Source organism: Gambusia affinis, linkage group LG04 (assembly GCF_019740435.1).
Source record: "Gambusia affinis linkage group LG04, SWU_Gaff_1.0, whole genome shotgun sequence".
Lineage (NCBI taxonomy): Eukaryota > Metazoa > Chordata > Actinopteri > Cyprinodontiformes > Poeciliidae > Gambusia > Gambusia affinis.
Genome location: NC_057871.1, coordinates 292672 through 317612, shown reverse-complemented (window position 1 = coordinate 317612; position 24941 = coordinate 292672). Strand labels below are relative to the sequence as shown.

The 24941-nt window shown below is 51.1% G+C and overlaps 5 protein-coding genes across 19 annotated transcripts in view; 3 read left to right on the top strand and 2 right to left on the bottom strand.

Annotated features, from left to right (window-relative positions):
- The window catches only part of LOC122828959 (3-oxo-5-alpha-steroid 4-dehydrogenase 2-like), a 12159-nt gene extending 4228 nt beyond the window's left edge, over nt 1-7931 (bottom strand). Inside the window, exon 1 of the mRNA XM_044113068.1 lies at nt 7624-7931. The gene's annotated coding sequence lies outside the window, so the exon portion shown is untranslated. The remainder of the gene's footprint in view (nt 1-7623) is intronic.
- LOC122828925 (CSC1-like protein 2) lies at nt 131-24148 on the top strand. Of its 7 annotated transcripts, none has more exons than XR_006370290.1 (25): nt 132-921; nt 3416-3634; nt 4018-4097; nt 4269-4307; nt 5149-5239; nt 10422-10459; nt 10554-10696; nt 11104-11155; nt 11500-11608; nt 11698-11768; nt 11860-11940; nt 12015-12138; nt 12221-12354; nt 12519-12656; nt 13449-13602; nt 13717-13823; nt 13980-14066; nt 14143-14208; nt 14900-15062; nt 15136-15241; nt 15311-15478; nt 15589-15704; nt 15783-15866; nt 15966-18287; nt 24124-24148. XR_006370290.1 is itself a non-coding variant. In XM_044112989.1 (24 exons), the coding sequence occupies exons 2-24, from the start codon at nt 3443-3445 to the stop codon at nt 16164-16166; spliced, it is 2544 nt and encodes an 847-aa protein (XP_043968924.1). In that variant the 5' UTR covers nt 131-1278; nt 3416-3442; the 3' UTR covers nt 16167-18915. The 7 variants fall into 7 exon arrangements, 5 of the variants coding, with proteins under 5 accessions (XP_043968924.1, XP_043968923.1, XP_043968926.1 ...); XR_006370289.1 differs by having other exon boundaries at nt 15966-18291; nt 24124-24143; XM_044112989.1 differs by lacking the exon at nt 24124-24148 and having other exon boundaries at nt 131-1278; nt 15966-18915.
- Nucleotides 19452-20401, top strand: LOC122828975 (protein PET117 homolog, mitochondrial). Its single transcript, XM_044113098.1, has 3 exons — nt 19452-19640; nt 20042-20190; nt 20293-20401. The coding sequence occupies exons 1-2, from the start codon at nt 19545-19547 to the stop codon at nt 20183-20185; spliced, it is 240 nt and encodes a 79-aa protein (XP_043969033.1). The 5' UTR covers nt 19452-19544; the 3' UTR covers nt 20186-20190; nt 20293-20401.
- On the top strand, nt 20311-24689 carry kat14 (lysine acetyltransferase 14). 2 transcript variants are annotated; one of them, XM_044112995.1, is made up of 10 exons: nt 20311-20521; nt 20802-20923; nt 20990-21111; nt 21227-21399; nt 21469-21897; nt 21962-22524; nt 22598-22731; nt 23655-23830; nt 23898-24088; nt 24171-24689. In XM_044112995.1, the coding sequence occupies exons 1-10, from the start codon at nt 20311-20313 to the stop codon at nt 24342-24344; spliced, it is 2295 nt and encodes a 764-aa protein (XP_043968930.1). In that variant the 3' UTR covers nt 24345-24689. The 2 variants fall into 2 exon arrangements, with proteins under 2 accessions (XP_043968930.1, XP_043968929.1); XM_044112994.1 differs by having other exon boundaries at nt 21227-21897.
- dzank1 (double zinc ribbon and ankyrin repeat domains 1) overlaps nt 24682-24941 on the bottom strand; it is a 28394-nt gene continuing 28134 nt past the window's right edge. For all 8 annotated transcript variants that reach the window (XM_044113014.1, XM_044113018.1, XM_044113015.1 and 5 more), the window contains exon 16: nt 24682-24941. In XM_044113014.1, the coding sequence (XP_043968949.1) occupies nt 24912-24941 (30 nt within the window). In that variant the 3' untranslated portion in view covers nt 24682-24911.

Here is a 24941-nt window from a genome sequence, read left to right as displayed (position 1 = left end):
GTCAGGTTAACTGGTCTCTCTAAATTCTCCCTAGGTGTGAGTGTGTGTGTGAATGGTTGTGTGTCTCTGTGTTGCCCTGCGACAGACTGGCGACCTGTCCAGGGTGACCCCGCCTCTCGCCCGGGGCACAGCTGGAGAGGAACCAGCAACCCTGGATGGATGGATGAACAGAGTGATGTCAAGAGCAGAAGTTCTTATGCCTCTAAATTTAGTGCCATGATTGCCATCGGGTAGAAACTGTTTTTTAGGACATTTGTTCCGATAGTCCTGATGAAGGAACCGTGACGCTGCCAGCAGACCCCAGGTCCAACCTGGACGGGTCCAACCTGGACGGGTCCACCGCGGACCCCGGGCAGAACTGGCTGGGATTTGAACCGGGGACCTTGCTGCCTCCACAGCTCATAGTGAGTTTTAACCAAACGTTTTTCTTCTGATTGTCCGGACCTGCGTCAGACCGGAAGTCCCCCATTTAGTCACGTGATAAGGCGTCCAGATGATCGGACACCTGATTTCATCTTCATCATCTTCATCATCATCAGCAGCAGCAGCAGCAGGTCTTCTTCTGCGTGGACAGGTTGTGTAACCGCAGGGCGAGACGCAGCCTGAAGGTCAGCTCCTGCTGCCCCCTGCTGGCGGCGGCGCGTCACCGCAGCTCCGCTCCGCCTCCATTTTGCCTCGGACAGCCGGCGGAGGAGCAGCGGCTCGCAGCGGACTGTCGGCCCAGCGTCCCCGGCGGTGGATCCAGCTCTGTGCGGCTCTGTGCGGCTCTGTGCGGCTCTTTGCGGGTTTCTGCGGCATGGCGGTGCTGCCGCGGCCCGCGGTTCGGACGCATCGGCTCTTCTGAGGATTCGTTCATTTAGCGGTTGTTTTGGAAGAGGAGCAGAGAAGCAGAGGAGGTTCGGTTCGGCTTCGGATGGTCAGGTACCGGTTTTGTTCTAATTCTCCATGATTGGCTTTGAGCTGCGGCTCCGCCTGATCCGCTCAGCGGGCCGCCGGGGGCCACCAGGCCGCGGCTGGAGCCTCTCCGGCGGCCTGGCGGCGCCGCTTCCCCCGGCAGCATCATCCGGCCCGGTGGGGGCCGCGGAGGGGGTTACATAATGTGTGCGCTGTGCACGCGCCCGGCGCGCGCTTGTGCCTGTCCGCATCTGATGGAGCAGATCCACGCAGGTGGCGGATGTGCGGGATCTCTGCGCTTTGTTTGGCTGAGAGGGCCGGTTCGGTTCGGGCCTGTACGTGCTGCGGCCCCGCACGGCCCGCTGGAGCTCCCGCAGAAATCAGGTCAGTGAGTCAAAGGATCAGCCTGCTGTCAGGCCTAAAACCCGAAGGCTCGGTTCGGCTCGGTCCGTCATCTGGAACTGATGGGTCTGTTTGATGCCGGTCCAACACGAACTGCAGATTTTTCAGAATATTTCCAGCACCTTGATTTATAAAGAACCTGGAGCCCAAACCTGGAAAAACCTGGAAAAATAAACCAGTAAATGTTCACCCGCATCACTTCAGAGCTTCCTCGTTAGACCTGGTGATGGATCGGTTCTGGTTCGGAGCTGATATCGGTGTCAGCACCTGGCAGATGCGTGAGAACAGAAACTTGATGATTTTAGTGAAAGTTTAGCTTCCAGAGGATCTGAACTGATCGAGGCGTTTTGAGCATCAAGGACAAAATCCAGTTTTTAATGTTTAATGTTGAAAACATGAAAGAAACAGCCGCCAATATTTTAATATTATCAAAGCCGTTGATCCATGACGGCCACATTCTAACGGATCTTTGTTTGGTTCCGGTCCGATTCTAATCATCATCAGAAAATCAGATCAATAATTCAAATTAAAATACATTTTAAAATAAAAACATTTTGCTCTGAACTCTATTCAGTTTTAGCTTCACATTCTGGAAATAATCTCCCATTAAACGGCTTCAGCATCCAGTCATTAATCAATAATCGATATCTATTGATGTTCAGCTTTTCTCCTGTCGGAGGGATTTCAGCTGCAGATGGAGGTTCTGATTATTTAACCCATTAATCGTCAGCTGCAGCTCTGGACTCCAAGAAGGAAACCGGGTCTGACGAGCTGAACCGGGTCAGAACTCTGGGAATGTTCCCAGAGTTCTGACCCGGTACTGAGGAGTTTGGATCCAGAATGGAGGCAGTCCAGGGATTTCATCCATTTGGGTCCTGATCAGAACCAGAACCGGTCTCAGGGAGATGTTTGGACTTCAGAACTTTTCTCATGGTTCTGCTGACAGTCGGAAGTTCTGCCGGTCCCGTGCAGATCGGGCCGTTGGTGGTTCTGGTTCTGGAGCAGGACGCTGCAGCAGAACCACTTCCTGTTTCTGATCTGAGGCTCCTTATCGTTATCTGCCGGCTGCAGCCGATCCTCCCGGACCAATCAGGAGCCGGGCCTGGGAGGGGGCGGGGCCTGGACGATGAGTCACGCTGCCGCGGTGCCATGGCAACGGGGAAGGGGGGTTGGGGGAAGAGCAGGGAGAAACCTGCTGGTTCTGGAAGCAGAACTTTTATGGATCTCCATCAACTGCTCCACTAATAAACAGAACCAACTAGAACCCGAACCAAACAGAACCAGACGTGGTTATCATGGAGCGGCCGAACAGAACCGGAACCTCTGCTCTTATATGGTTCCTTCCTTCAGCTCAAATGAGTCCAAACCGGTACCATCATCTGGTATCATCTTGCGTCCGGTACCAGATGATGTCGGGATGGAACCAGTCGGTCCGGTCAGGACAGACTGATGGACCCGTCCGGATGGTTTCCTGGATCTCTGCTCAATGTTTTAATCTTCATCTTTAATATTTTTACCTTTGGTCGGAGCGTCAGGTAGCAACACCTGGATCAGCTGCAGCTACTGGTTACCATGGTGATGAGGATCAAATCAGAGTAACAGAGCTCCTCCTCTTCAGCGCTGTGACTCTGAATGCTAGCCGGCTAGCTATAGGGTAAACATAGCTAGCACGTTAGCTCGCATGCTGCTTTCCGCTGTTAGCGCTGAGGTTTCCATGACGATATTCATGCAGTTCCAATTTGTGTCGGACTCAGTGGAGGAGGTTTTGATTCCAACACCTAAAGAACATCCTTTAAAAAATAATTAATCATGTGTAACCGAATAAAATTTCATTTGGTCCAAAAAAAATTTATTTTCAAGGCATATCTTCCAGCCCAAGTATGTCTGTATGTACAACATCTATGTTTCTATCTATCTTTGACAGATTTCTGCCCCACCATTCAGACGATAAAAAAAAATTAAAGGAAATTACAAGACATAGCTGTGGATGCTAGCATTAGCCTGCTGGTGTTAGCCTGCTGGTGTTAGCCTGCTGGTGTTAGCCTACTGTTTCTAGATGTTGCTGGAAATCCAGAGGCATGTTCCCAGATCCCAAACCTCTGGCCTCTCTCCTCTTCAGGTTCCCAGTGAGGATGTGGCAGTGAGCATGCTCAGTGCGCTGGTTGTCACCATGGAGTCAGTGGGTAGCAGCCCGGCCTGCAGCGAACAGAAGAACTGTACAGCCGACGATGAATCCAAAGACTACTGCTACTCAGCCCGCATCCGCAGCACGGTGCTGCAGGGGCTGCCGTTCGGAGGCGTTCCCACTGTGCTCGCCCTGGACTTCATGTGCTTCCTGGTGAGCTACGTCACTGCGCCGAGCGGCGCCTTAGCAGAGCTGTTAGCAGAGCATTAGCAGGTGGTGGATGTGAGCTTCTGATTCTGAAATGCTGCTCAGATGGTTTCAGCGAGGGAACCGTGTTTCTCTGGTTGGATCAGTATAATGTGACGTTATGCTAGAAAAGCTGCATTTCTGTATTAATTTCTGATCATTCCAAGCAGAGCAAATGGCTCCATGTTCTCAGCTGCTTGTGTTGAACAGTATGCAGTGAAAAAATACCCTCTGCTGAAAGCTAGCAGAAACTTTGGAGCAGGAAAAAGAAAGGGTTCAATCTGGAGAATCTACGTCTAGCTCCGTATTCAGCTCTTCATGCTCTTCTTCATCATGCTCTTTTTCTTCAGGTGCTCCTCTTCGTCTTCTCCATCCTGAGGAAGGTTGCGTGGGATTATGGCCGCCTGGCGCTGGTCACAGATGCAGACAGGTAAGCAGGAAGTGACTGGTTCCTGTGGTCTCAGTGGCGCCCCCTGGTGGCAGCACTGCTGGAGTGTAAATGTCTCTGGAGAACGCTGGGTTGAGGATCAGGAACATTTGGAGAAGCGGGAGGTTCTGCTTCAGTAACTTTTCCTCGTCTTCCTGTTTTTCCTTCTTGAAGACTGAAGAAGCGTTTCAGCGACCTGGAGGAGCAGGAATAGTATGTTGCTGCCTGTCGGCTGTTTGGTTTGTCCGTTAACTCCTCCTCTTCCTCCTCCTCTTTCTTCTTCTGCTGCTGCTTCCATTAACAGGATGCTGCGCTCTGATTGGTCCACTAGCACATCTGGCTCTTTCTTGTCCTATCAGACGTTCTGCTCACTAATGAGTGACTTTTGGCCCTGCTAACCTTCCGTACTCTGTGTGTGTGTGATGAAGCTAACGCTGCGCTCCTCTCTCCATCTTTAACTCAGCCGCAGACGAGACACCGATAACTATGAGCCGGTGAAAAGGTAACGGCTGCTGCTGCAGCTCAGTGTGTGGTGACCCCTTGGTGACCTCGTGGTGACCTCGTGGTAGTCAGTAGGTTAGACCTCAGTGCGCCTTGGGCCGAGTCAGAACCAGGTAGATCATGTCTGAACTCAAAACCCGCCTGCTAGCTTCCAAACTAGGAGGCGCCAAGGAGTTCATGGTTCCTGCAGGTCGGTCCCTGGAAGGACGGTCAGGAAACCCCGTACATCTGGTCGCAGCAAGGAAGTGGGCGGGGCCTGTCTGGAAAGGTTTTCTGAAATTCTTTATGTTTTTGGTGGATTTTTAAACTTTTAGCTCAACATTTTTCTGTTTTCATTCGCCTGAAATTTGATCCAGATCTTCATCGTTAAATCGGGTCGGCCTTTAGGGGGCGCAGTCTTAGTTCCTGTCCCTTTTGTCCTGAGGTCTCAGACCCTGAAGCAGCTCCGTCTGTGTCTCCCTCCTTCTGTCAGTCTAAGGGAATCAGCTTTCAGGTATAGAGGTCAAAGGTCAGGCGGCTACATGCTAACTGGCTCCTTCCCGTCTGTTTGCAGCGTTGCCTCAGCGATGCACTCGGAGACTCCAGATCGCTACGAACGGCTCACCTCGGTGTCCAGCTCTGTGGACTTCGACCAGAGAGACAACGTAAGGATGTCTTCATCACTCCTCCTCCTCCTCACCGTCATCAGTCTCATGTGAACCTTCAGATGTTTAATGGCCTCCTTGTTGGAGTTTCCTTCAGGTTCTGATCTTATGCTGAGGTCCGATTAGTTTCCCTGTTCGCATATAAAACTCAGCCTTCAGTGCAGACATGACCCGTTAGCCTAGCTTAGCATAATGCTGTAAATAGGAGGAAACCATTAGCTTAGTTTAACAAAATGCTACAGAGGGACCAGGGTAGTAAATTAATGAGCTCAAATTAAAGGTAGTTAAAGGTAGTAAGAAGTAAATAAAGGTTGTACATTTTCCCTTCGAAATATTTTTAATTTTCCATTGATGCTCACTTCTTGTTTTAAGCTTTTTTACTGAAATTTGTATAAAAATGATAACTCCGGTACTGGCAGGACCTGAGCTGCTGTGCTCATGCGTGATGTTGGAACCGCCCAACGTGTTGAGACTAGCCAGTCATTTTGCTCTTCGCCGTGGGAAAATCTACGTTTTCACAACTTTGTCTCCATGATTCAAGATTCAAAGACTAGGAATGACCGAAAGGGATTTTGTAAAGTATGCAGGCAGGACACAACTACATATTTTTGAGGTGGATGCGAACATCTCACCCCCCCATCCCAGGACATAAACGTGTACCAGTGAGCCTGTTAGCCTGTTAGCCTGTCTAGAACCTCTTATGAGCTGCAGGTCTGAGGCTTTTTATTAGCATGTTTTCTATCATTTTTATAGCTTGATAGGAAGCCTGATCCAAACTGGCAACCCACATTAATAAAATTGTGAAATAATATTGACCACAAAACACTATTTATAAAAGATATCAACATTTTTCCTAACAAACGTTATTAATGTTCTCTTCACAATCTTTATTTATTTACTATTAATCTATTTGTATAATTTGTTCTTTAAATTGCCATTTATATTATTTTTTGGTCTCAGGAAATGACTGAAGGATGAAGAGACTGATGTCTGGTTCTTTAGGTTCTTTAGGTTCTTTATGTTCTTTATATTCTTTATGTTCTTTATGTTCTTTAGGTTCTTTAGGTTCTTTAGGTTCTGCGGTTCCTCTCCTGATCCATTCTGTCTGATATCAAACCCACTGGTTGCCACTGAATGTCACCAACACGTTTATTTTAATGCTCCTATTAAACTTCACTGTGATTGTTTAGCCTTGTCTTCCCACTACCGTCTGTATTTCTGTCAGAGGTTTTACTTTAAGGACGGTGTTTTATTGGCTGGACATTTTAAAAAGACACTGGTTGATAGCAGCTCACTGCGGCTGCGTAGTGTCCGTCTCTAGGTAACCATGACAACAGCGTCAGTTCATGGGGTCCTATTTAGGTCCCGCAACGACAATTTAGCTGACCCTAATATTTCCCGTGTTTTGTTTTGGTCATTATTTTAACATTATTGTTGATGTGTGATCGGTGAGTCTATCAGACATTTATAGCAATACGGAATAAATCGCGTCCGGTATTGAACAACAACCAGCTGTCATAGTAGCCTAGCTTAAGCTAACCTGAATATTTACATCTCTCTTCTTGATACACTGACATTACTTACCTTCTGTCTTTCAACCACTTTGAAAAGATTTTCTTCGTCTCTCTAACATCTTTATCCTTCCCCCTCTTCCGTTTTCTGTTTTGTGCCCCGGAGTTTTTTCTGCTGCCATCTTTCTCTCCCTGTTGTCGAGGCATTACGACAAATTTAAAAGAAAAAAAAAAACGCGCCTCAGCCCGTCCTCGAAGGGCCGCTGCCCAAACTACCTGTATGTGAGGGGAGGGGAGCCTAATCAGTGGTATTCCTCTGTTATTGATCATTTCATACACAAACAGCTGTTAAGTACATAAAATGCTGACTAGGAAAGAATTCCCCACATCGTTTTTGCGCCCCCTCTGGTGCAGCGCCCCTATGCGTTGCACACACTGCATAGCCACCTTTTGCGCCACTGGATCCAGGAAAAAATCTAAATTTGACCTGGAACGACTTGACGGAGATAAATCAGACCGAGCGGAGCGTCCAGCATCCATCAGCAGCGGATTCCTGCGCGGGTTGGGGCTCCATAGTGGAGCAGAGCCCTGTTTGGTTTTTTGGTGCTAAATGAAGCGATGCATCTGCAAACTCAAGCTCAGTTATGAGCTAAAGTTTGACCAGCGGCGCGTGGGGAGCTGCAGACAGGCAGCGGTCAGAGCCGCAGCAGCTAAAGTCAGTTAAATAACACCAAAGCATCACTAACACACTGCAGTGTGAACAAACTCAGAAGTTAACATTCAAATGTAGGAAAAGTGGTAAAGCTTTTACGTACTAGTTTGTCATTCATTATTATCCGACACCATTTAGACACGTTTCATGTTGTTGTTTACCTCCAGAAATTTCGCGACGGTAAAAAGACGATTCTTCCTCCTGCCCTCCGTAGCCGGTAGAACGGTTCCGGTAACGAAATGAAACCTTAATTTAGAGCAGTGCGCCACAGCAAAGGGAGAATAACTCAGAAAAACCATCAAAGAACAACTCAAACCACCCGGATCTCCTCCTCCCTCACTTTCCGTGTCGGATAGCTACGCGCAGACTGGTTGCCATGGCAACAAGCAGCTCCACTATATGCATGAGGATCCGTCACCATAAAACCAGCAAAGGTTTCCCACACAAAGGGCAGCAGATTGAGTCCTCAGCAGTTCCATGATTCAGGCTGGATGTTTATTTGGGATTCTAACCATCATCTGAACTCTGGTTGGTTTAAACAGCTGCTCTCATTGTGACCATGATCTGACAGAGTCGGTGTGTCGGTCTGTTCACTGACCTGTGAAATATGACACCTTGAACCTGGTCATGGAGTTGTTCTAGTGGTGGCGATTAGCAGCAAGCTAATATTCTGAGAATAAAACAGCAGCTTGTGAAATTGGAATATCATTGCATTTACTGATATTCTTTAAAAACAAATATCCTAATGTCTTATGGAGTCAGGATAAGCACTAAAAATACTTCCTGTTTCTAACATGTGAGGTTTTGGTCAAGTTAAAGTCACAGTTAGACCTTCAAGTTAGTGGGATAAAGTTTCCATGAGTCGTCGTCTAACATGGGTCAGTGAGCCGACCGCAGATTCTCACAGATTATCAAGCTAGAAAAAGTTTGATCTGTCCATTTAGATTTCAGCCAGTGCCATATTTTTGACTGAAATGTTGCTAAATGTAGAAAGAAAGTCTGTGAGTTGGTAACGGTGGGGTCACTATTGGTAACTACAAGTTTGGAGACCCGACCCGGTGGGTCGGTCAGTCAAACCTCCCACTGCAGAGCAGCAGGACAGAGATGATTTATAGACCTTTACTGACTAGATCACAGGAAGAGATTCGCCTAAATATCCACCCACTTGTGTTTGTAGTAAAAATATTGTAGACGTAGTAAAAAACGTAAATTCAACTTTGGGATTCCTGTATAAACCCTGTTAGCCTAGCTTAGCATAATACTGTTAAAAACAAGCTTAGCTTAGCATCAGATATAGTTAAGTAGATTAATTAATTAATTAGAAACTCATGTAAAAGTAGTTTTACAATATTTGTTTTTCATAAATTACAACAGAAAATTCTGAAGTGTCATGTAAAATTTAACTTTTTGATCTTAAAAACAAATATCCACGGCAGCAAAGTGCTTTACTGTTTTCATAAACCTGCAGATAAAAACACAAATGAAACTAGTAAATTACCATGTCAGGCCAACAGCTAAAGAATAAAAAAGTTTTCTGGAGGGCCAATCGCTCCACACATCCGGAGCAGAGCAGCAAAAGGTTCTGGAAATAGTTAAGAGCAGTTTCCTATTTGAAGCTGGAACTAGGCCACGGAAAGCTTTAAAAACCAATAAAAAGATTTTAAATCAATCCGATAAGAAACTGACAGAGGAGCCGATACTGGAGTTCTGCGCTCTGGTTTCCGGGTTCCAGTTAAAAGTCGCTGTAGAGAAGATCGGTCCATATTTTGATATAAACATGCAGTGATGAAGCTTTGCTAGGAGACAGAGCTCACCTGCTGATCCGATTCAAGACAAAGAGATTTCTAACAGAACGACAAAAGGAGCAAGAGAGCCAAGAATTTGATCAGGTTTACTGATGTCCAGACAGAACAACGTGACTTCATCCATTGGATAACTGCTGTTAAGCCATCTGTTGTATATCTGCACATCATCGGCAAACAGTGAACAGAGATATTCAATTTCTTAAAAATATATCCAAGAGGCAGCAAATATGAAATAAATGGTCTGAACCTTGAGGTGCTGCCACAGAGGATCAGAGATCAATATGAAGAGAAAAACTTCTTTTTCAATGAGAACCAATCCGAGTCTGGACCCTGCAGACCAACACAGAGCTGCAGTCCCTCTGGACTGCTGGGAGGGGGCGCTGCGCCTCAATCCAACCGCGGCGTCCCTGGATCAGCCGTTAGGAGATCAATAAAGACTCAGCAAGGCCGTTTCTGTGTCCACATTTAGATTCATCACCATCTGTTAGAAAAGACCAGAGTAAAAACAATCTTCTCTAAAACTTTTGGTAAAAACGGTAGTTTTTAGCAAGAACACTGCGGCGTAAGTTGGGCTTCTGGTGGGCGTTTGGAGGCAGCCGGGACTCGTCCAGTGGAAGGACAGATCCTTATGAAGGCAGAAGCTGTAAAAGCATTCAGAGGCTTAATAACTTTACCTAAAACTGTAGAAACAACTGGAGGCCTGAGCAACCAGGTATGTAGATCCTTCAGATGTTACAGTATTCTGATAATCAAGTCAAAGATCCTGCTGCTTTGATTCTTTCATGTTTGAGAAATCCTGTAATCTCCATGGCAACAGCTGCAAAATGCCCGGGTGGATCTAGCCCCGCCTTCCAGGCGCAGCTCCTCCCTCAGTGTGCTAGCAGTTAAAGGGTTAGTAGAGGAGCCATGTTGAGATGACTTCCTGGAGGCGGAGCTTTTAAATTGGTAGCATTTAAAGAAATGCTATTAATTTAAGTGATATTTGATATATTTAGTATTACAATGAGCTGGAGGCAACATGGCCGCTGGGCTGTGCCTGGAAATACAGACGCTGCTCGATGGAAATGCCCTGAAATAAAATGTTGTTCTTCTGTACAACAAAATAAATGATGTGCTCTGGGGTTTGGTTCTGATCCATCTGGTTTCTCCTGCAGGGCTTCTGTTCCTGGCTCACGGCCATCTTCAGAATAAAGTGAGTCTGGCTCTCGACAATCCGCCAGCTTCTCTTTGCTTTGGAAATGTCTGATCTGAGGGCCTGAGATCTGTCTCCTTCCTCGATGCTTCAGGGACGAGGAGATCCGTGAGAAGTGCGGCGAGGACGCCGTGCACTACCTGTCCTTCCAGCGCCACATCATCGGCCTGCTGGTCGTCGTCGGCGTCCTCTCCGTGGGCATCGTCCTGCCGGTGAACTTCTCCGGTGACCTGCTGGGTAAGCGCTGCGGCGGAGGCTCAGAGGCCCAAAGCTGCAGACTCTGGACGGACTGCGGTCTGCAGGATTCCCTTCGTGACGCTCTCCGTTTGTTTCTGGTTGGTTTTAGTCAGAATTATCAGTGCAGATGCTTTGCTAAGCCAGGGAGCTCCTGGACCTCCTTCCAAAGAAGGTAAAGGCGGCGGCTGCAGCCGCTCTAGACGTGATGTAGCTGGTGGTCGTAGCTGGACCTGGACTCGGTCCCATCCAGTCTGTAGATGCTGTACTGAGTGGTGTGACCCGAGTCTGGTTCTGGTGAATTCTCCCTGACGATCTTTAGATTTAGACCTCCAGCTTTTCGTCTGAAACGGTGTCAGTGAAGGTTTCACCTGCTGGACTCGTGACTCGTTTTATCATGTCTGTTCCAGAGAACAACGCCTACAGCTTCGGACGCACCACAATCGCCAACCTGAAGTCAGAGTGAGTGACGGCGCTCAGTCTGCTTCCAGGCAACACACACCATCTGTTTGCATGTTTTCATCAAGACGTTTGACCGCATGCCACAAATGAAGTATTAGGTTTTGAATTGATTTAGCCTAGCTTAGCATAAAGACCTAAAACACAGGCTAAATGTTAGCCTAGCTTAGCATGGATACTGGAATTGGAAGAAAATTTTTGCCTCGTTTACAAGGACAGGAAACTGCTAGCTCAGCATAAAGATTTGCCACAGAGGAACAATACTGAAAGTGAAAGGTGACAGCTGCAGCGCAGCGTGCAGAACGCAGCATCAGCCCAACAGAAACTGAACCAGCTCTTGTTTCCAGGACCAAGCTGCTGTGGCTCCATACGACCTTTGCCTTCATGTACCTTCTGCTGACGGTCTACAGCATGAGGAGACACACATCTAAGATGCACTACAAGGAGGATGATCTGGTAGGAGATCCTTCTGATCCACCTGGTTCTGACAACGTCTACTGGGTTTGTGCTGGAGTGGCCAGTAATCCCAGAGTTGTGTCTTGCAGGTGAAACGCACTTTATTCATAAACGGCATCTCCAAGTATGCTGACGAGAGTCAGATCAAGCAGCACTTTGAGTGAGTTTTAGCGTAACCTAAAACCCTAACCCTAACCTCTAACCCTAACCCGCTGCAGCTGTCCTAACCTTCCCTCCATGCTGCTCTGCAGGCAGGCCTATGACAACTGTGTGGTTCTGGAGGCTCGGATCTGTTACAATGTGGCCAAACTGATGGCGCTGAGCGCTGAGAGGTGAGTCCGGGTCGGTTCCGTGTCATCGGGCCTGCTGCCGCAGCGTTCAGGACGTTTTATGGGTGTGGTTGCAGGAAGAAGACGGAGCGCAGTAAGAAGTTCTTCACCGACCTGATGGCTAAGGAGCACGTTCCCACCATGATCAACCCCAAACCCTGCGGACACCTGTGCTGCTGCGCCATCGCCGGCTGCGAGGAGGTGACCTCTGCCCGTCCGGTCCCTCGTTCGTCAGCAGCTGCTGGATCAGAACCGGGCCGTTAATGTGTCTGGTTCCCTACAGGAGGAGGCTGTGAGCTACTACACCAAGAGGGAGGCCAAGCTGAAGGAGGAGTACAGGAAGGAGAAGGAGAAGGTCCACACCAAGCCGCTGGGCATGGCCTTCGTCACCTTCCAGAACGAGACCATGACCGCCATGTGAGCAGCCGAACCAAAACCACAGCTCAGATTTTACATCCAAGATACCGATGAACACGATTTCATTAATTTCATCACTTACATTACTTCTATTCCTCACATCAAATATCTTTCTTCCTGTCGTTGGCCATTCATGCTTCTGACTCCGCCCCTTTCCTCCACAGCATCCTGAAGGACTTCAACGCCTGTCAGGTTCAGGGTTGTCGTTGTCGTCAGGAACCGTGTTCCTCTCAGTTCAGCGAAGTTTTGCATGTTCACAACTGGAGTGTGACGTACGCTCCGGACCCGCAGAACGTCCGCTGGTAGGTACCCAGACTCCTCCCACAAACTGAACACACAGGCTCCGCCCACAAACTGAACACACAGGCTCCGCCCACAAACTGAACACACAGGCTCCGCCCACAGACTGAACACACAGGCTCCGCCCACAAACTGAACACACAAGCTCCGCCCACAAACTGAACACACAGGCTCCGCCCACAGACTGAACACACAGGCTCCGCCCACAAACTGAACACACAGGCTCCGCCCACAGACTGAACACACAGGCTCCTCCCACAGACTGAACACACAAGCTCCGCCCACAAACTTAACAGACAGGCTCCGCCCACAGACTGAACACACAGGCTCCGCCCACAGACTGAACACACAGGCTCCGCCCACAGACTGAACACACAGGCTCCGCCCACAGACTGAACACACAGGCTCCGCCCACAGACTGAACACACAGGCTCCGCCCACAGACTGAACACACAGGCTCCGCCCACAGACTGAACACACAGGCTCCGCCCACAAACTGAACACACAAGCTCCGCCCACAAACTGAACACACAGGCTCCGCCCACAGACTGAACACACAGGCTCCTCCCACAGACTGAACACACAGGCTCCGCCCACAGACTGAACACACAGGCTCCGCCCACAAACTGAACACACAAGCTCCGCCCACAAACTGAACACACAAGCTCCGCCCACAAACTGAACACACAGGCTCCGCCCACAGGCTCCGCCCACAGGATAAACCCACAGACTCTGCCTGTAAAACTAACCCGTGGCTGTGTGGCCTGCTGACTTGTTGCGGTTCCTTCCTGCAGGGAGCACCTGTCGCTGGGCGGGATCTCCTGGTGGATCCGCTGCTTCATCATCAACTGCATCCTCTTCATCTTGCTCTTCTTCCTCACGACACCGGCCATCATCATCTCCACCATGGACAAGTTCAACGTCACCAAACCTGTGGAGTATCTGAATGTAAGCAGAACCGTCCTGTGTTTGTGGTCCTCTGAGCAACTCTTTGGGTCAGCTTTGTTCTGCTCTGGTTCTGGCTCTGGTTCTGGTTCTGACTCTGTGTTTTCTTCTGGACAGAACCCCATAATCACTCAGTTCTTCCCCACCTTGCTGCTCTGGGCCTTTTCTGCTCTGCTGCCCACCATCGTCTATTACTCTGCCTTCTTTGAAGCTCACTGGACCAGGTACCGCTGCTTCCTCTCATCTCTGGCATCAACCAGGGGTCGGGTTGCTGAGGCCCGCCTCGGTCCAGATCGGGCTCCGGTGTTCCGGTGATTGGAGCGGCGAGTGAAACCAGAACCCTGGCGGGTATTGACCGGTTCCTCTGTCTGTTCCTGCAGGTCTGGAGAAAACAGGACCACCATGCACAAATGTTACACCTTCCTGATCTTCATGGTTCTGCTGCTGCCGTCTCTTGGACTCAGCAGGTGGGACGCCTGCACCTGTAGCGGCGCCGCAGCGCCTGTCTGCTCTGCTGTCACTGAATCCTTTCTCTCTTTACAGTCTGGATGTTTTCTTTCGCTGGCTGTTCGATAAGAAGTTCCTGGATGACGCTAAAGTCAGATTTGAGTAAGTCACTTTGTCTCCATTTGTAAACTGCTCACTACTTTGCCACAAACTGCAGGGAAGAACTGATAAAGTTTCAGTTCAGTTTCGCTCCCTTTAGGGGGCGAATACAGTCTGAGTTACAACCTGAGCTGAAACCAGAAGTGAATTAAAATTGACACCAAGACCCAAATTCATCTTGACCAAGATGAAGAATCGGGTCAACTTTTAAAGACGGCGATCGAGTCACTGCCCCAACGACTTGGGAACAAGTCAAAGCCTGGCGCCTCAATTACAGAGGATGAGACTAAATGAAGTCAGAACAATTAGAGTGCATTCAGCTGAAAACCAAACTTAATGAGGTATGAAGAAAATCAGAGAGGCTTTCACCAGAACCAGGATTTCTCCTGACTTAAACACCAAAACTCAGAGTCATCCCCACCGAGACAAAGACTTGGAGATCCAAACAGAGTCTTGACCTAAATTAGTAAATAAACACAATCAGGATTCAGGAAGTACCAAGACTACAACTGTGAGCATCTGAGATTCAGTCAAAGCCAAGGACAACGTGGAAGAACCAAAGTTACGTCAAGCAGACAGGATTTCAACAGAAGCACAAACAGACGTTCAGAAAAGGAAGTGAGCTTTAAGGCATCTGGTCGGGTTTGTGTTTTCATCCTTCTGATCAGCCAATGAGAAAGGATTTTGTCTTCAGGTGCGTCTTCTTACCGGATAACGGAGCGTTCTTCGTCAACTACGTCATCGCCTCGGCCTTCATCGGGAACGCCATGGACCTGCTGAGGATCCCCGGTCTGCTCATGTACATGATCCGCCTGTGCCTGGCTCGCTCCGCCGCCGACCGCCGCAACGTGAAGAGGGTAGGAGGGCGGAGACGGTGCTGGACACCTGGTCCTAGAAGTGTCCTTTCTGACTGCAGCTCTGTCTCTGCAGCACCAAGCCTACGAGTTCCAGTTCGGCGCTGCATACGCATGGATGATGAACGTCTTCACGGTGGTGATGGCCTACAGCATCACCTGCCCCATCATAGTCCCCTTTGGTTAGTACGCAGCACTTCCATCAGCAGGTAGCTACCTGAGCAGGTAACTCAACTCTGCTGTTCCTCCAGGTCTCATGTACATGCTGCTGAAACACCTGGTGGACAGGTACAACATGTACTACGCCTACCTGCCCTCCAAGCTGGACAAGAAGATCCACTCAGCTGCAGTGACTCAGGTGGTGGCCGCGCCCATCCTCTGCCTCTTCTGGCTGCTCTTCTTCTCCACTGTCCGCACAAGTGAGCAGCTCTGCTTCTGGATACCTGCAGCTTACCTTAGAGACTAGGTGTGAGTTCTGGTACCAGGACTGGTTCTGTGGTCTCATTCTAACTGTTCTCCATCCCGCCAGGCTTTGATACGCCCACCTCCATGTTCACGCTGGTGGTTCTTGTGGTCACCATCGTGGTCTGTCTGTCCCATGTCTGCTTTGGACACTTCAAGTACCTGAGTGCCCACAACTACAAGGTGAGTTCTGGCTTCAGGTGAGAGGCAGGCCGCTGATTGGTCGGTTGGTCGTCTCACTGCCCAGCGTTTCTGTTTCAGATCGACACAAAGGAGAGTGACGTGGACGCCGTGAAGAACGGACGACCGGCTCGCTCTTCGTCCTCTCCAACCAACAAGTCTCAGGTGAGTCCTCCTGCCAGGTTTTGACCAGACCTCGGTACTCCAACGGGACACGAACTGTTCGGGTCTGGCTTTGACCCACTTGTGGTTCTGTGTGTCCAGCAGCAGGTGGCGCCGCAGCAGCAGATGTACATCGCCCAGGTGCTGCAGGACCCAAACTCGGACGAGCCGGGCGGCGCCAGCAGTGAGGAGGACAGAGGCTCGTCGCAGGACGAGGAAATGCTGAACGGAGGGAACAGCATCAACGAGGCGGATTTCCAGTCGGGGGAGGACAGTCTGATCGCCAACGAGGTCCACCAGTAGCTGGAGGCGGAGCTAGAGGAAGGGGCGGAACTAGCCACACCACAGCTACCAATAAGGCTAACTGGAGATTCACCGTTCGCACTCAAACGGTAGTGTGGCTGGGTTAGCCCCGCCCCCCTCAGCCTGAAGACTCGACCCTGACCTTTGACGCCGGCGCCGGATCGCCACCATCCAGCCCTCCACAGGAAGTCACTGTACATACCCACAATGCCAAAACTGTTGTCCGTTATCCGGGTGAGGGTGGGGTCCAACTTGTGCCTGGGCTGGTTTCCGTTTGTTCGCACTCGTGTCTTGATCCCCATCGATTCCTGTTCCGTCAGAAGAACGAACGGGTCGGACCGCTGAACTCTCCAACCTTCCGATCCCGTAGCCGTAGAAGCTTCGCTAACGCAGAACGGCCCCACTTTCCTTCTGTTCCCAAAACTCCAATGTCTGTTCTGCACATCCTTTTGGTTTGCTGTCGACCCGCAGAGCTTCTCGCTGCATGTCGTGACGTCGCCACCTAGGGGCGACATCAGTCATCACAGGAACAAACTCACCCAGATTCCTTTGTTTGTCAGCAGCTTGTCCGTCCAGATCCTCTCCTCCCCGATTATCTCACCTGGACTACCTTAAATTGTGAATAAGGGAATGGGACGTTGGTGTCGGTAGCGTAGCGCTTCGACTCCTTCAAGACTCTCCGACTCTTCCGGCAGCAGAGAGCTCGGATGTCCGGAGACACGGAAGAGCAGCGCTTTTCGTCCGGTCCGATGCCTGAAGCTGTTTGGACTCTCAAGGGAAACGTTTTGTTGTGTCTTTTGTGAACTCTGTGTGTGTGTGCGTGTGCGTGTGTGTATGTGCGTGTGTGTGTATATTTGATTGCTCTCCGGCATTCATTTCGTACTGTCCAGCACCGTCTCCAGGTAACAGAACCGGTTCCGGTTACTCTGGTCCCGGGTAGTTCTGATGATGGATTAGTGATGGATCCTGAGGATCGGGACGATCCCAGTGGATCCCAGTGATGCTGGACTGGGTTGTTCCCTGTCAGACAGGTGAGCTCATTACTACCTGGCACAGGTATTCAAATGGCTGCTATCTCCAATCTGACCACTAGATGGCAGTAGTTGTTCCACACCAAACTGTTCCGTTTCAGCGATCCAGATGGGCCAGAAGGTTTATGTTGCAGCGAGGCTCTGGGCCGCCCCCTACTGGCTGGTATTCCTGAAACTAACTTTTCTGCTAAAAGCTCCTGTTTGATCCACTTAACCTTAATTCTCTTGGATCCTGAGAATCAGCTGCATTATTACTTAGAATATCATGTTATTGTCATTCCCACATCAAAAACATCCCTGGAGTGTCGCCTGGACTCTTTCGTTCATGTTTAAGAAAAACATCATTAAAGTCTTAGTGGAGGAGCAACTTGTCAGGAAGAGCAGGAGCTTCTTAAAGAGACAGAGTCCCAATTTCAAAACGTTCAACTGCAAAGTCAAAGTTCTTTAGTCATTTTAGACGCATTAAACCTTTTCATAACTCAAGGAGACGCAGTCCCTGACTGGCCGTAAAAACAGATATGTGGTACCGTCCCTTTAAACCAGGGCTGTCAACCTCCAATCCCTCCAGGACTGGAGGTTGTCCTGGAGGCTATCCTGCAACGTTCAGATATTCCTCTGCTGCACCTGGATAGAATACTTAGATTGTTAAGGCTCTGGGTCCAGGTCCAGGTCCTGGTTCTGGAGAACGGATCCACACAGGTCCAGGTAATGAAGCCGTTTCATTCCGGTTTTGGACTGGAGGTTCATGGACTGGAGTTTGAAACCTGTGTTTGAAACGGACCAGCCTGGTCCAGCATCATCCGGATCTGAACAGAACCACAGCTTCACTACTGGTTCTTCTAACCTGGTTGGTGCCGGCCCAGTCGGAACCAGACCTGGTCCAGTTGTGTTGTGGCTTCATTCCCAGTTTTCATTTCGGACCAGAACCGGTCCGTTCAGACTATGATGCCCATGTTGAGGTTTTACTGTTGAGCGCCAATGGTGGTTTCCATGGTAACGGGAAACCGCCTGCGACGGGAAGTTTCAGGTGTTTGTTTTTCCTGAGTTCATGTTTACATCTGTTTGTTTTAGGGTGTGTGTGTGTGTGTGTGTGTGTCAGACACTGAGCTGGACTATGAAAGCTGCAGCGCCCCCTCCTGGCGGCGGCTGCACGCTGGAGAACCTGCCGCCTCTGTGTCGTGTCGCTGCGTCTCCTCGGCCTCGATTGTAACACAGGAAGTAGAACCTGTAGAGGATCCGGGTCAGAACCTCCAGGACTCTCCGGACTCTTCTGGGTCTAGCGGGATGCAGATAATCCGGCTCGTTGGGTTCTGGTTCTGATCTGGACCGCAGGTGGACCGGCTGTGTGATATTTTTGTATCTTGCTGATTGAAGTGTTTGATACCGGACTGTGTTACAGAAGAAGAAGCTGGAAGGTTTTTAAACGCCACACTTTCTGCTTTCCTTAGATTTTTAAGCGTTGCTGCAGGAAGTGACACGTGATGATGATGATGATGATGATGATGATGATGATGATGATGATGATGATGATGATGATGATGATGATGATGATGATGATGAGTGTAAATAGCGTTGGACTACACCGACTGAGGCGAACACGGCGCTTCATGTCAGGCTTTATTTATTGCTGTGAATATTTATTTTTACGTTGCTCTCCGGATGTACAGTGAACCTTTGTCCTGTTTATGTTCCATGATCAATAAAGCAGCTGATCCAAACCGCTCCGTCTCTCTGTCTGGACCCGTAGTCGGGTTGTGGTCTCGGTACCTAGTGGCTCACAAAGTGGGATTGAACCAGTGACGTGCGGTGAGATTCATAGCTGGTGAGGCGCTGACCTAATCATAATCATTTTAACGAAAGTAGAACCTCTGCATGTTATTGTTTACATAAGGAAATTTCGCGCATGCGGACAACGCTGGACGGCAAAGCCTACGTCATGCATACGTTCCGCCGCCGTAGAATAATTACACGTCAATCAAACTTGGACATGTAGATATTATTGATTTGGTGCTTTGCTCCACAGCAAAGGGAGTTCACGTTAACACAGTTTTTTGACATTTCTATCTATTATTTTTGCTAAATACCACACTGGCATTATTGTTTTGCATGTTCTGTGTTTATTATATTGATGTTGTTTGTCAACCCTTTGTTTATTTATTTTTTTTAAAAAGATTAAAAACAATAATAATCAGCGAGTTCCGAGTCTCGGTGATGTTGGCTGGAAACAGTAATGACCCCGCTCCACCGGCAGGGGTCACTCCACTTCAACTCCGCAGAAGAAGAAGAGAAGGCGGAAGTAGCGGAGCAGCGTCTCTTAGCTTCGTGCTAAGTCCATCGACTCAGAGGCATGTCTACGGCCTCCAAGGTGGTTCTGACGATTTCTGTGGTTCTGACTGTCAGCTCGGTGGCCGGGGTCCACCTCAAGCAGGCCTGGGACCGGGAGGTAAGCGGACCGCAACCGGAGAGATCGACCAGGTCGCGGAACCGAGTCTATCCAGACTCCTCCGGACACAGACCTGTAGAGGTAAAGTCCAGAACCGATCTGGTTCCGATAGAACCCTCAGGGTTCGGGTGGTTCTGTGGTTTAATGAGCGAATTGCCGGTGACCCGGGAAAAAGAGCTGGTTTCGGTCCACTTCATCATCCTCACCTAGAGAGAAAGATGGTTGCCAGCAGGAAAACTTCCCAGCCAGAGGTCAGAGGGACCAGCTGAACCCCAGAGCTTTACCTCTACAGGTCAAAGGTCAAAACTCTTGTGGTAGTCCGGTTCTCCCCGTCAATCAAACTCTAACCAGTTCTGGTTCTAATCCGATCCTGGTTCTGATCCGGTCCCGGTTCTGTGCAGCGTCTGCGTGAGGGCGTCCTGCGGGATCTGGACCGGCTGCAGCGGAAGCAGCAGAACCTGCTGGAGGAGCAGAAGGTTCTGACCCGGCAGCTGGAGGAGGAGAGGCGGGGCCAGGAGGCCAGGCTCCGCCCACAGGACACCTGAGCCAGGTAGGCACACCTCAAAAAGACTCTCACCGTGGCGGGTCATTCTGAGGAAGTCCTGACCCGGTTTGGAGTCCAAACCAGCGGCTGGTGACATGACCCGTCCAGGTGTCTCTCTTCCAGGCGATGGACGGCGGCGGCGCGACGGAGGGGCTGGAGGAGGGGGAGGTGGAGGGAGAGACGCTGCTGATTGTGGAGTCGGAGGACCAGGAGGACCTGTCACATGACCAGAGCGGAGACTCGCTGACCAGCGACCTGGGCGAGGACGTGGACAGTGGCTGGGCCTGTGAGGACATGTCCTTCTACTGCGACCGCTGCCACAAGTGGGTCCCTGCAGGTGAGCCAATCAGAGCTCTGCTGTCTGACTTATTCTGCTGTTAAATAAAGATATTGGGAGGGAAAAAGTAACCCTTCAAAATAAGAGCATGAATATTAATGTCACGCTACTTGGAGAATTAAAAGGTCAAACCATCCTGGAAATTATTGCTTCAGAATTTATCCAAACAGACAAACTTAGAGCTAAGAGCACTAAAAATGTTAGATATTGGCAAAGGTGCTAAGCCACCAGTTAGCTTTGCTGCTAGCAGGCTAGCATCCTGACCCGGTTGTGGTTCCAGGTCAGCTCCACGGCGACCAGCCCAGTTACCTGAAGGGAGACAACTTCTTCAAGTTTCTGTGCTGCGACTGTTCTGAGGACGGCAAGGAGAGCTTCGAGAGGCTGAGGCTCACCTGGCAGCAGGTAAGGCCCCGCCCCCTCAGCAGCTGCACACCTGTCCTGTAGGTTGAAACGGCTTCGCGTGCGCAGGTGGTGATGCTGGCCATGTACAACCTGTCTCTGGAGGGAACGGGGCGGCAGGGCTACTTCAGGTGGAAGGAGGACATCTGCGCCTTCATTGGTCGACATTGGAACTTCCTGCTGGGGAACAGGTGAGCTTCCCTCCCGGACCTGGCTGCAGGAAGCGGCTCTGTCCATATATGGTGCAGTTCCTGTACCCCAGCCGGGGTGGGCGGCCGGATGATGCTGCTGCTCTGATGTCGGCAGGAAGAAGACGTCCACCTGGTGGAGCACGGTGGCCGGCTGCCTGTCCGTCGGAAGCCCCGCCTTCTTCCGGTCCGGAGCGCAGGAGTTCGGCGAGCCGGGTTGGTGGAAGCTGGTCCAGAACCGCCCCCCCACCCTGAGGCCAGACGGTGACAAGTCCGGCACCAAGACCAAAGGTGAGCGGCAGAGGCGTGCCGGCGACCGGCCGAGTGAGCCTCGCCCCCTGACCTGTGGTTCCGCCGCAGCGACCCGGCCGCCCCTGGACCCCATCATCACGGTGGAAGGCCTGCGGAAGCGCAGCGCCAGGAACCCGGTGGAGAACGCCATGCAGCTGAAGGAGAAGCGCAGCCGCACGCAGGAGGCCAAAGACATCCGGCGCGCCCAGAAGGAGGCGGCGGGTGGAGGCTACGCCGACCGCAGCGCCTCCACGCCCGTCAAGGTGGGCGCGAGCCGCAGTGGCGCTCGCCGCCTGGACCTGGTGCTGGAGCGGGGCGAGGTCGTCGACTTTTCGTCGCTGAGCTCGTCGGACCGGACGCCACTCACCAGCCCCTCGCCCTCGCCGTCACCGGACTTTTCCGGGCCGGGGACTCCGGCCTCCCACTCGGCCACACCCAGCCTGCTGTCAGAGGCCGACCTGATACCCGACGCCATGCCGCCGCAGGCGCTGTTCCACGGTGAGTATGCCCGCCGCCGATGTCAGCGCAGACGTCACTTCCTGACTGCCGGCTCCACCCACAGATGACGAGGAGCTGGAGACAGAGGGCATGATCGACCCGGGGATGGAGTACCTACCCCCGCCCAGGGCCAGCCACTCCGGCCGGAAGAAGCTCCGCCCCCCGCAGACTCTCATCAAGCGGGAAGCTGAGAGTGAGGAAGATGACGCCCGCGAAGAGCGCTTTGAGCAGCCTGCGGGCTGCGGAGAGGCGCCGCCCCCTGAGAGGCGGGTGGCGGAACGTCGCCGAATGAACCTTCAGGACAAACTGGACGGCGCCACGCCGCGGCCCGTCGTCTCCGCCCTCAGCCTGTACGACGAGCGGCTGCTGCTGCGGCGGCTGGACGGCTGCCCACTGGCGCTCGCCGTCACACCACATGCCAAGCGCCTCCGCAGGAAGCTGCTGGTCCGCCACGCCAAGCGTCAGAGAGGGCTCCCCCTGCTGGACATCGACCGCGCCGTCAGCGCCGCGCTCAGCCTGGTGGGAGGGATCTACGCCACACAGGAGGCGGAGCCACGGCCTGTGGGCGGGGTTAAGGGGAAGTACTGCACCAACAGCCAGGAGCAGCGGATTCTGGACCGCTTCCAGGTCAGAACCTCCTAGTGGCGGGTCAGAACCTCCGCTGGGTCCGACCGGCTCTGACCCATCTCTCTCCCTGCAGACCAGTGCGTCCAGCCGGCCGGGCGTCCGGCAGCGCTCCGTGTCTTTCTGGCACCGCCTGATGGGAGCCGAGGGCGGTCTGGACCAGAACATCAAGAGTCCGTACACGGCCCGGATCCTGAAGCCCTTCATCAGGTCCGGAACCGGCCGCCGTTCACACATGCAGCAGTCTGAGTCTGCCCGGGGCCGAGTTCTCCACTGCAAAGATTCATATCAAATAATTCCTCCGATATTCTTGAAATATAAAAAACAAAGACAGATTGGTAACTAACATCACATTGTAACTTCACAAACATTTGAACATATTCATCTCAAAGTAATGAAAACTGGACAAAACCAGAGCAAACCTGGAAACCCAAACTGTTAGCCAGCTATCTGGGCCCAGCGCATCCTGACTCACCAGGAGCTAACTAGCCTAGCATGTCCTCACCTTTTTCACAGGTAGGAGTCAGGCTGGTTTGGGGGGCTGCTGCTGACTCAGACTCATCTGCTGTTAAGTGGTAAAACCAACAAGTTAAATATATTTGAAATTAATATTTGTCCTTCACTGATTAAATCCTGGCCAATTAGAGGCTAACAGCTTAGTTAGCTTAGCTACAGACTACTAACCGGTCGATAGCCACCGACCTCTTGAAGAAAAACAGGGTTACAAATTGACTCCCTTTCTTCCCGCTGTTCTTTTGTAAACCTGGTTTTCTGGTTATTATCTCTTTCTCTACTGACTGCTAAACACCGTCACCGTCCGGCGCTCAGCAGGAACAAACCATTTCACGTAGAAACGGGGGTCACTAAATATAGACGCTGGCTTTCTGGTCTGGGAGGGAGAACATTTAACTCTCACTGCTAGAAACAAGTAAAATCAACTATAGCATTTACTGGATTGGTGACAAAAAGGCCTTTTGGTATTAAAAAATACATTTTTGTGGGGGGCCCCCTAGTGGTCAGGCCTTTGAAGTGCAAACTTCTCCTCCTACGAGGAACACTCTGTTCTGGTTCTGGTCCTGGTTCTGGTCCTGGTGTCCCTCTGTCTCTTCTTCACCTGTCTGTCTCTTCCTCAGGAGGGACTTTGAGTCCCGCCCCCTGAAGCTCCGCCTACTGGCTGAGATCCGGGCGTTTCCTCACAGGACGGATCCGGACTGGACCCCAGAACCCGACAGTCCCATCGACTACTGCTACGTCCGGCCCAACCACATCCCCTCGGTCAACGCCATGTGCCACGACAGCTTCTGGCCAGGTAGCCCCGCCCCCACCTGCCGCTGCTGAGGCGGCGGAGGCCTCTGACCTCATGCGTGTCCCTCCAGGTGTGGACCTGTCCGAGTGCCTGCAGTACCCGGACTTCAGCGTGGTGGCGCTCTACAGGAAGGTGGTGGTGGGCTTCGGGTTCATGGTTCCGGACGTGAAGTACAGCGAGGCGTACATCTCCTTCCTGCTGGTTCACCCGGAGTGGCGGCGCGCCGGCATCGGCACCTTCATGATCTACCACCTGATCCAGGTGAGTCCGGCGACGCCCACACACTGCCGGGACAGGTGTGTGTGTGTGTGTGTGTCAGACGTGTGCGACCCGTGTGTTTCAGACGTGCATGGGGAAGGACGTGACGCTCCACGTGTCGGCCAGCAACCCGGCCATGCTGCTGTACCAGAAGTTCGGCTTCAAGGCCGAGGAATACATCCTGGACTTCTACGACAAATATTACCCAGTGGACAGCAGCGAGTGCCGCCACGCCTTCTTCCTGAGGCTGCGGCGCTGACCTGCGCTCTGGACCTGGTTCTGGTTCTAGAGTGGGTTCTGGTTTTGGAACCCAGGAAGTGTAGAAGCTCGTCTGATACGGATCAGAAGTATTCTGACACATTTCCTCTGAAGCTCATGTTGTGGTCGGGGTTCTGACCCGGTTTCGGCCCGGTTCTGACCCTTCCAGTTTAAACCTGTAGGGGGCCTGAAGCTCTGTGTTTTCCATGTTTGACCAGCAGGTGGCGCCGTTTCCCCGAGTCACAAATGAATCTGAATAAATTGATAATTTTTCATCCTGATTTGATTAAGATGATAAAAATAATTTTCTCCTGATGATATTAATAAATAAGAACTTCTAAATCAATGTTGGGTTTTATTTCCATAAACCTTCAGAAACGACCTGGCTGGGGTCAAAGGTCAACCCCACAAATATTCCATCACGTTCCGTCTGCAGGCTCTGATTGGTCCAATCGAGGGCGGCCATCACCATAGCAGCCAGCAATCCAAGATGGCTGCCTCAGTTTGTCGCAGGAACAGCGTTCTGGATCGGCCCGGTCCAGTAGAGGAAGCAGTGATGGGCGGCCGATCAGAACCCAGAGCGGCAAAGTTCTTCATC